The sequence below is a fragment of the Diaphorina citri genome, unplaced genomic scaffold (assembly GCF_000475195.1).
Source record: "Diaphorina citri unplaced genomic scaffold, Diaci psyllid genome assembly version 1.1 scaffold4096, whole genome shotgun sequence".
In the NCBI taxonomy this organism is placed as follows: domain Eukaryota; kingdom Metazoa; phylum Arthropoda; class Insecta; order Hemiptera; family Psyllidae; genus Diaphorina; species Diaphorina citri.
This window is the reverse complement of record NW_007381495.1, coordinates 3808-14394: the sequence shown is the minus strand read 5'-3', so window position 1 is coordinate 14394 and position 10587 is coordinate 3808. Positions and strand designations below refer to the sequence as shown.

The 10587-nt window shown below is 39.4% G+C and overlaps 1 protein-coding gene across 1 annotated transcript; it reads right to left on the bottom strand.

The window, feature by feature from the left end:
- Window positions 1-5791: 5791 nt before the first annotated feature.
- Window positions 5792-10586, bottom strand: LOC103520802 (mucin-5AC-like). The gene is made up of 5 exons (XM_026831778.1): window positions 10477-10586; window positions 8024-8332; window positions 6736-7658; window positions 6365-6549; window positions 5792-5926 (listed from the first exon to the last, which is right to left on the bottom strand). The coding sequence occupies exons 1-5, from the start codon at window positions 10584-10586 to the stop codon at window positions 5897-5899; spliced, it is 1557 nt and encodes a 518-aa protein (XP_026687579.1). The 3' UTR covers window positions 5792-5896.
- Between the last annotated feature and the right edge of the window lies 1 nt (window position 10587).

The window sequence follows — 10587 nt, the reverse complement described above, 5'->3', positions numbered from 1 at the left end:
TTTTTTTGAGCAGGAAGACAGGGATAGGAGGAAGGCCAGCCGTTCCGAGAACGAACACGTTTCCCATCAGGATAAAAATCCGCCCCGGGCGGGAATCGAACCCGCGGCCTAGCGCTTACAAGGCAGACGCACTACCAACTAAGCTAACTAGGCTGGCTTTGTAGAAGCTTAACCCGTCCTTTAGGGCTGTTTGCCCTACACCTAACTCTTAGTGTGGATACAGTTTACTCAAAGCGAGTTTGACTCCCGAGCATGGTCATTCTTCGTGAGCATGACTCGCGCCGTCTAAATCCAGCTCTAAGGGGATGACTCATTAACCTAATGGAGCCAAAGAGCCAGCGTATTTCGTATGAGCGATACGAAATTCGGTAGCGAAAGGATTGGGAAAGGTGTGAAAGTCATATAAACGAGGTATTTTGGTTTCTTGTAGACTGGATGGATTCTCACCAGCTAGAACAAAGGACAGCTTAGGTTCAACCTAGGACAACATCGTGTTACCTTGTTCAATTTCTAAGGAACTTTTCTTTCAACCCATCCGCATTGTGAACTTTGTGATTGAAAGTGACATTTCGCATCGCTCGCTCTTGATTTTGATGGTTTGACTCTCACTGTCAAAATTACCTCTCTGTAAGTACATTTTGGACATGGGAGGAGTTCAGATATAATTCGACCAATTTTTTGTGGGTATTGTTTCTGGGCATCCAAGGGGTTTTAAACCTTCAATCCCTCCAGCCCCGTGAGTATAACATCCCTGAACAGGTATTTCGAGCTTTTTCTGTGTGAGGCATGTCTCACACAGATAACCTTTTTTTTTTCTAGTCCAATCGAGTTAGGACTATACTACCTGTTGATGAGGGCCAAAAGCTCGAAACACCTGTCCAAGGATTTTCTAACCCATACCAGTCTGTAATACGGCATGTTGATACAGGCTAAAAGTATTTGTCGACTCTCTAGATAATTATCTAGTTTGAGGAAGAACACTTACATCGATATTGACACTGATAGACTGGCTGTCTCACAAAACAGTCAGGTAACAACTAACTACCCCTAGGACACACCCATGTCCTAACAACATTCGCAATAACAAGGTAAGAGTTTACTTGGTCTCCAAAATCCCTCGATGTCTACGCTTCAATTGTTTGAGTACGCTTCAAATGTGCGAAAAAAAATCGAATTACTTTTTTTTCATCAAACCCGAAAATTCAATTTTGTAACTGCCACAATCCCACCAAAAGCGGCTTGGAAACATTTTCGGGCGTTCAATTTTGGAAAGTGCATTGACTGGACGGATCTGATGAAAGGCGGGAAAAAGTCAATCATTGGATTCATTGAGGTACCCTGCAATTAGGGCGGAGTTTCAAACACCTTAACACCGAATCCCCAATGAGCTGTTCAATACTGTTGGACAGATTAGTTCCCGTAGATCAGTAATCCGGGGACTTGGTTTTTTTTTTGACATTTTTTGTAAAAGCTTTGCTTAAAATAAATCAATTTTTTGAGATCAATTTGACTTTAAAGGAAATGAAGAATCTAAGATAGGATAGGTGAAGAGAGCAGATATCATTAGTATGAGGATTGGGGTATAACAGAGAAGTGATAATTTGGGCTTGATAAGAAAATGAAAAGTGTAGACAGGTTGGCGGTAATAAGCTTCTTTAATCTTGAGACGTTTTTCTGAGTTCACAGAGTATTTGGATACGATCATTATATTAGTATATTATAGTAGAGTACTATCTATTGATATATTAGTAGGTATGCTGAAGGTTTACATTTTTTTTTGGTTCGTTTCGGCCTACAGAGGACCACGTAGTTCTTACTTCTTATCATGTTTTCTCTTTATCCAGTAGATCTTCATTCTGGATGAATGGTCAGCCTTTCTCTCCTCTGACCATTTACTGTTGGGTCTGGGGACAACAGTAGTTAGTGGCTTCAGTTTATCAGATGACTTTACAGCTTCTCGAAATAGGGGTCTATGGTGTATAAGATCAGGGTTGATTTCGGCTTCCGCCATATCCTTTTTTACTTGACATTACTAAAGATACCAAGAAAATGTAACTAGAGAAAATTTAACCAATTAGTGCTGCTATCATTAATGCCTCAACCTGACATTTTAACGATTTACTCAACCTGAAATTTTAACGATTAATTTACATTTTGAAAAACAAAAATATTCCTTATTTCTACAGAAATTTCAATAGATCTAATGAAGAGAAAATCCCAACAATAACAAGAAGTAAAATTTAACGATTAATTTACATTTTGAAAAACAAAAAATATTCCTTATTTCTACAGAAATTTCAATAGATCTAATGAAGAGAAAATCCCAACAATAACAAGAAGTAAAAAAAAAAAGAAACACGTTATTATGTACAGAAAGGAAACACCTAAACCAAAATAATGTTCAATGCAAACTTCTTTTTACACATAAAAAAGAAAGAATATTCAAAAATGAAAAACGAATAAAAAACCATTGAGCTAAATTTGATTTGTATGTAACTTTTTAAAAACATTGTTTCCAGACACATCGGACCTTCATTTCAACAGAATATTTCTATAAAAAATAAACTGATCTTAAAATACAAGTGGGTATATAAATTTTAGGTTTTTCATTTATTTTTACAAGGAAAACTAAACAGAAATTGTAAAATGGTTCCAACTCAAGCCGAGAAGAAAGTTATTCAAAGCGATATGGGTATCTGCTCACTGAACTTTTCAAATGTGAAGTTTCTTCCTACAAGTACAACCACTGAGGTTGTTAAATCAATGTTTGCTAAGTAAAGACAACACAGGGAAGAATGATTTTATTTATTTATTTATTTAGATCTGAAATATAAAATTGTTCATAAGAGTCAGAAGTATGCGACAGAGGTGTTTTTATTGGATTGGAGTGAGTGAGACTTGGGTATGATATTCTAAATTCCTTAATACCACCAAAAAACGTATGTAATACGACCTACCCTCCCTAAAGTTTGGATTAATAAAAAGAGCGACAGAGGTGTTTTTATTGGATTGGAGTGAGTGAGACTTGGGTATGATATTCTAAATTCCTTAATACCACCAAAAAACGTATTCTCCTTGTTTGAATTTGTAATACGACCTACCCTCCCGAAAGTTTGGATTAATAAAAAGCGCGACAGAGGTGTTTTTATTGGATTGGAGTGAGTGAGACTTGGGTATGATATTCTAAATTCCTTAATACCACCAAAAAACGTATTCTCTTTGTTTGAATTTGTAATACGACCTACCCTCCCTAAAGTTTGGATTAATAAAAAGAAATACCAATTTTGTAAATGCTTTGATTCTCATGGTTTTCAAATGGAAAATATTGGACATGTAATTACTTCATCCTTATTATACATACATCTGCTTTGTATCTTCATGACGTGAAGTGAGCGATATACACAACTTGTTTCAGTAAAAAATCTGCTGGGGGGAATCTTTGGTTATTTTGAATTTTATTCAACAAGAATATGATATTGTAATTAATTACATCAAATCTAGCCTACTATTTACATTTTGATAGGTACATTAACTTAAAATACGCTCTTCTTAAAAGTAGGTAGGCATGTACCTATTTCTTCTTAAAACTGTCAAAAAAACTAAAAATATCTGATCTTTTTTACAATGCAGAGAACAATCTGATAAAAAAATAGACACATTTAAAAGAACTAATTTATGAAAAATAATTATTTACAAACGGAAAGTATCTCAAGGTTTTCATGCATAAGTTTTATACACAAACACATTGAATAACAAAATTTTAAACGTAGGCAAATTAATTAATGTACCATTTATTTAGCTTTCTGTTTACTGTTTTCAAGGAAACAAAACGACTTTATTACACTATCATACACTTTATATTGGATAAACATAACATTGTACAAGGAAAAATGTAAAGAGAGAAAAAGGTACATCATTGTTTTGTTAAAGTAGATACATAATATTTATATTATGTCCAAATCTTACAGCATTTATGGCCTATGTCAGCACTGTGCAATTTCCCAGAGAACCAAACAAAGGGATTTAGTTCTCCTTAGTCACGGCACTATGATATTCTTATTTACTTGACATATTAACATTTATGTACACGTAAAATACACTTTAAATTTAATTTTGTACTGATTATTATAAAACCTTGAGCTAATCCAAATCTATGGAATATGTCAAGAGAAAAACATAATTAGATCGACTTCTTCCTCATTGTACCCTACAAATTGATTGAAAATCAAAACAATGAATTTAAACGTAAATGAGACTTGAACAGAAGATATACATAAAAAATAATGTCACTTGAATTTGTAAGAATTATAGTAAATTTGAAGTTTGAAATATTTCAAAAAGGACCAAGATCACTAGGTTAGCCCTGAATGTATTAATATCTGCATGATACTCGAAGTGAGAGTATTTTGTTAATAAATACCTAGGGTCAGTAATGAAAGTTTCCCGTCATAAGAAATTACCTACCACATGATTGATACACGATACAAATGTTCATTTGTATGCCAGTCTAGTGTGGAAGTTTGACCAGTTCAGTATTGCTCGTAGTGGAGGGTTTCACCAGGGTAGGTACTGGTACTGGTGCTAGTGATGTCTCTGCAACATTATCTGCAGGGAGCGTTTTGCTTCGGTCTGCTTCTGTTTGTGTGGTTAATTGTTCGGGTTTTGTTTGCACGTTTTTTGGCGCAGTTTCAGTCGAGACAGATGGTGGGAGAGGATCATTTGGTGTGCTCTGGAAAGAAGAAAATCAAACTACTTGTTCAGGATGTGACTGTTATTCCTTGAGTCATTGAAGGAGGATGTGTTCTGAGTCGGTCTAAGTAAAATACACAAGAAACGAACATTCTACAAAGAGAAACAATGAAGTTTCTTCCTACAAGTACAACCACTGAGGTTGTTAAATCAATGTTTGCTAAGTAAAGACAACACAGGGAAGAATGATTTTATTTATTTATTTATTTAGATCTGAAATATAAAATTGTTCATAAGAGTCAGAAGTATGCGACAGAGGTGTTTTTATTGGATTGGAGTGAGTGAGACTTGGGTATGATATTCTAAATTCCTTAATACCACCAAAAAACGTATTCTCCTTGTTTGAATTTGTAATACGACCTACCCTCCCGAAAGTTTGGATTAATAAAAAGCAATACCAATTTTGTAAATGCTTTGATTCTCATGAATCAGAGATGGGTATCCTTTGTAGAAGACAAAGGGTATGGTTCAGAATGAATCTACCCCCCGAGGAATTTGTGTGAAGGAAGTCTATTTCTAATGTGTGATGAGAACACAAATTTCATGCCTCAGTCGAAACAAATGCAGGAGAGGAGGAAGGTGGTCAAAAAACAAAAAGCCATGGCAGGTAAAAAGGAACAAAAATCAAAATCAAAACAAAACTGCAAGGACAAATCATAATAAACCATCACCTCTTAGTTTACACAGGACATGGGGGGTGCTATGTACAGAACGCAGGTCTTTCTCAACTACTAGAAGCCAGCTACGGACATGTTGCTCAAATATAAAAACTAGTAATAGGGACAAAGGTTTGAATTCACATTGCATGCCTTTCAAAGAACTAGGTGTGAGCTGAGATGAAAATCCCATGGAGGGCGGAGGGTTATATTATCATTTCTAACCCGATTAATCGAACCAATCTCAAAGGTATGCAAAACGTGTATCTTTTTTTACGTGGAAAAGTTTTAAAAATCAAAATGGAGGAGAGATAGAGATATAAAATAGATAAAAACAACCTCTGTGGCATACCTGACTTGTGTACTGTAGGACTTTGGCACGGGGTTTGGGTTGAGATCCGATGAGACGTCAAGTTCTTGCTTGGATTTGGTTTTATATTTGGGGGTTTCATTTTATTGTACGTAGAGGTACTGAGGTTTTAGAGAGGTAACTAACTACTAAACTGACTCAGAACACTAACCTATACGCATGAAAGAGAAACAAACGAGCAATGATCAGTACTGGGGTGAACTCTAAAAAATTGCTATCTACTCACTATAACAATGTTCATACATTTGAACATCTAGTACATAGGATTATAAGATTGACAATGCAATATCATCTCCTTTGAGTCAACGTTTTTATTTTAATGACCAAAACATTATGTACATTTCAAGATGAATAATAAGAGAACTAAAGCCAGTCACCAAATTTGACCTACCAATTTCATGTGAATGGATGGCAAGAAAAACGTCATGTTGGGTTTTATGTTACAAAAGTGGAGATATTATTCAATATTATTAGGATTAGACATCATGGAGGGTCATATTACTCCGATTTAATAAGGACTTATCGCAGAAGAAACATTTTTCCGCCACCTATAAATAAAGTAGTAAAGGAGAATCAAATGGGAACTTACCAAACAGGCGTAGGCTGTTTTGGGTGTGAGTGTGGGTGCTGTGTCAAGCGGAGGTGTGGAGGTGTCATCGTCCGGTACTGGAGTAGTTGGAGGTGTAAAGTTCTTGTCATCGGATGAGAGGGAACAGCGGGCCAGACGTCGTTTCTTGAGAGGCCCGGCCGACTCTCCAAGTGGGGTGGGGGAATCTGAAATCATTTGAATATTTTTAGGAAAATGGCCTAATGGTCAATGTCCCGACAATTGTGAACATCAACTAATCAACTTAAGTGATTAACTAACAGAGAGGACAACCAATTAATTTGTATTGGGAAACCCTTAAAAAGATCAACAATACATGAAGATACATTAAACTAAAAGATACATTTACTCACCAGAGCGCGGGGACTCGCACTCCTCACTGATAGCTTGTCTCAGCCATCGCTTCTTGGCACAACCTCCAGCGGGTTTCTCAGGAGACTCCGGGTCTTGGTTCGAGTCCTCAGGTCCCTTCTTACTAAACGGTAACTTGAAGCTAGGGGGCGGCGTCTGTACACTGTTGAGGGGGAGAGAATTATCCGAGCTCTCTTGTTCTTCATCTTCCTCTCCTCCTGAGCTACTCTCCTCTTCCTTCTGTCCCTGTGTCCCCCGGGTAGCAGCACGTCTACTCCTAGCACTCGAAGAGGAAATGCTGAAACTTTTTGACCTTCCCTTGCGCTTGCGTACGATTCTCTTTGTCTTCGCAGCCTGGGCGGGTTGAGGTTTGTTCTTCACGACAGCCGCTGCTGGCGCTGTAGAATCTTCTTGCTTCTCATTCGTTGTTGAGTCTTTCCTCACTCGGGATTCCTTTTGTCTATTGGCAGACTTTTCCATACGCTCGAATGCCTTCATGATGGCTTCGAGTTTCCTCTCTTCTCGTGATAGTTTGGTCGGTGTATTGGTAGGTGTTGTCGTACTGGATGTGGCAGGTTCTTTCTTCCCTGGTGTCTTGGAAACACTCGTACTACTCCGTCGTGTGGATACCTTCCCACCAGCCTTGTCCTCCTCATCTTCCTCTGTATTGTTCCCTTCACTTTCCCCCAAACTCTGACTGGACTCGGAATATTTCCGCTTCTGTATACTTTTCTTCCTCTTCTGTACACTACTTGCAGGTGTTACTCCTGTGGGTTTCTTCTCACTATCGGTTTCTTTCTTCACACCTGTCGTAGCTTCTGTTGTACTTGTACTCGTCGTGGTTTCATTGTCAGAGGTGGACTTTCGTTTCTCTTCCTGTTTCTTAACTTTCTCACTCGTTGTACTGACAACAGGTTTTGATTCCCTGCAATTAGAGACAAATACAAATTTATTGTAATTTACAAACATGTATTCATACCGTAAACAACTTCCCCCTGAACTTTTAAACAAATGAATAGCAAAGTTATTCACAGGGAAGAATGGAAACTGGAAACACAATGCTCGTTTATCCCTGCAATTATCGACATCGTTTTGGGTAAAATGATAGATACATAGAATAATAATGCAAAAAAAAGGAAAAATCTACTCACTTCCTTTCTTAGCCGGGTGTTGTCAGCAAAGGCGCAGCAGGGACCTGGGGTTTCTCTTCCTCCTTCGCCTCCTCTTCGGTTTCCTTCTCATCCTCACTCTCATCTTTCTTCACCATCCACCTTCTCCTCCACCGGAGGCGTGCCGTTTACCGGAGGAGGGAGGGGGACTTGACAGCCGGAGGGGGTGGTTTCACCTCCACCTTTGGGAGAAATCACAGGTTCAGGGGGCAATGTCCGTGCGGTTGCAGCACTGCTGGCTGCTTGCGTGTTTCCGCTCGCTGTACATCTTGGCTTTCTGTTCGGCCCCGCGGTGCAGGTGTTTTTATCGCCACAGGTGCATAGGTCAGGGTTGCCACCTGAGCTGTAGCTGACGGTCACTTCGGAGTTCTTGCAATACTGTACAGGGGCGGTGAGATAGATGTGAATACTGCCCTTGTCTAATACAGTGCTTCATCTGGAAATAACAATACGATAGAATGAATATAACCTCGTAGAATAGCATAATACCTTTGTTTATCCCGCCAGAATCAACTTATTATTTCATTACAAATTGTCATCAAGTAAGTGGTTTATTCAAATTAAATTTATCCAAGGACAAGGAAACCTAGAACCCTCTCCCTGATCTGAATATTCACATCAACTTTTGGGAGTTATAGTGTAGATAGCACGAAACAGTACTTTCACAAATGATCACTGTTTTGGCGTTATCAGGTTTACAGGTAGCACGCAAAAAGAACTTTTTCACAATTGTTTTATCAATCAAGCTTGTATAGGTCCTAGAAAAACAAGAAGTCTGCCTGATCCACATGTTATCACTATGACAATTTTAGTAGGGTTAGGGAAGACGCAAAAAGACCCTCCAGACCGATCACTTACCACAGCGTACGTTTGTTTACAAGGGGCGTACAAATCTGGCACGTCATTCCCGTAAGTATTACAATCAAACGAATATCAATGCCTGTTGCGTTGTTGCATAGTGTGAGAATACAGGCGTGCCAGAATTTCCTGTCTCCCGTGATGCTAGAATATTCGACTCGATCTAATGAGGCCTAGTGGTACCATGTGGACCGTAACCTGATCTGATAAATATTAACCACATAGTTCCAGTGTTTGAGGGATAGGAAGATTCGTAGAGCTTATTGATCTGAATTCAGATCAGGCTTTTGAGGGCAGGAAAACGTATTCGATTTCTGCCCGCGGACTTTATCATAGCATACAAGGTTCGTTGAGGCAAGGCAATGCCTATGACACCTATCCTGACTCTGCTCTTTCGATAACCCGGAATACGATAAGACATTGGTAGTTGATAGTTGCTCTATCAACCCTTGGTAGACACAGAAAAAGTCTACTTACGCCCGACATGAAAATGTTTGTCTGTGCAGCTATACGGCGAGACGGCGATCGCAAAAATAAAGAAAATACACTTTTTTCACTATACACTGTGATGGTCTCTGCATGTTTTGTATTGGACTCGGCCTGAGATTGGAAATAAAAAAGCTGAAACGATCAACTAATAGGCAATGATCAGATTCAGTCATCTGGTACCACTAGACAGCAAGAAAGACGCTCACAAAATGATTACTTACCTGAGGTCGTTACGAGGTACATAGGACGGCCGCTTTACATCGCGTCATGTACTCCGTAAGTTCATCTTAAAGTAGCAATGACAATATCTCAAGGTCCGATGTCGCATTAGTAATTCACGTCGCTCCTCGGTAATGTTCAATCCATGCGTCATGGCTTCGAATCCTCTTGACGGAGGGAGTATTCTTCGCCGGTTAGCCGTAACCGTGGCCAGAAGGGCCCAGACTGCTTCGGCACGCCATGAGCGACTGTATGGTTATTGGTTCATGTTGGCTGCTGGTTACATGTGAATCGAAATCATCAGACCACCTAGCCTCCGTGTTGAGATTGCAAGTATGGTTTCAGTGCAGAGTAGAAAGAAAAGGAATTCAGTGTAAGTGAGCAGAATTGATCAAGTGTTCGATTGCCGGTACTGCGGACTTTGATCATAGATATGCACGATTCAAGTATGTTTCGTATAAAAATCGGCTATTCCTAAAACCTAACTCATTCCTCTTTCTCCGATCTCGATAGGACGGTACATTAGTAGATTCAAGCCAGTTTCTTCTCCTGCTGTTTCCTTAGCCCATGGGGCTGAACCACCGAGTAGTTCTACTGTACCCAGCCGTCATGAAAGTGGTTATTGTTGTTTGAGTTCAGCTTTAGCTTCGCCGAACGGCGATAGCAGATATATAAGAAAATACAGTCTTTTGTATCAGCTACTACACCGGGTGTGATGGTCTATCCATGTTAATTGACTCGTCTGAATCGATGGGAATAAAAAAGGGGAACGAAAAGGAATACAATCTGTTATTTCACTCACTCTGTTGTGCCCACTAGAGCAGCAGTGGAGGAGCCATCGGCACTTCTGTCCGTGTGTCGCACAGTAAGAACTAGAGGCAGCTTTTACATCCTGATGACTCCCAGTTCAATCTAATGGTAGCTAATGCGGGCCCTCAAGTCCGGGCGCATAGTAATTGCATCGTCGCTCTCGTAGTTGTTCAATCCATTTCGTCGCGTCATTTGGGCCTTCGAATCTCTTCGTCGGAGGAATAATCTTCGCGTACGGCGGACTCGCCGGGGCCCAGACTGCCTCCTCTGCCAGACGGGATGAGGGGTCTTTCCTGTTCTTCTGGCATA

What these genes read in the sequence shown, in the direction of transcription:
- LOC103520802 (XM_026831778.1), bottom strand. Translation starts at nt 10,586, where the DNA reads ATGCCAGAAGAACAGGAAAGACCCCTCATCCCGTCTGGCAGAGGAGGC. An exon ending in CCTCCTCCGGTAAACGGCAC is followed by an intron (nt 7,659 to 8,023) that starts GCCTCCGGTGGA and finishes CTCTAATTGCAG; the next exon opens with GGAATCAAAACCTGTTGTCA. An exon ending in GTGCGAGTCCCCGCGCTCTG is followed by an intron (nt 6,550 to 6,735) that starts GTGAGTAAATGT and finishes AAATGATTTCAG; the next exon opens with ATTCCCCCACCCCACTTGGA.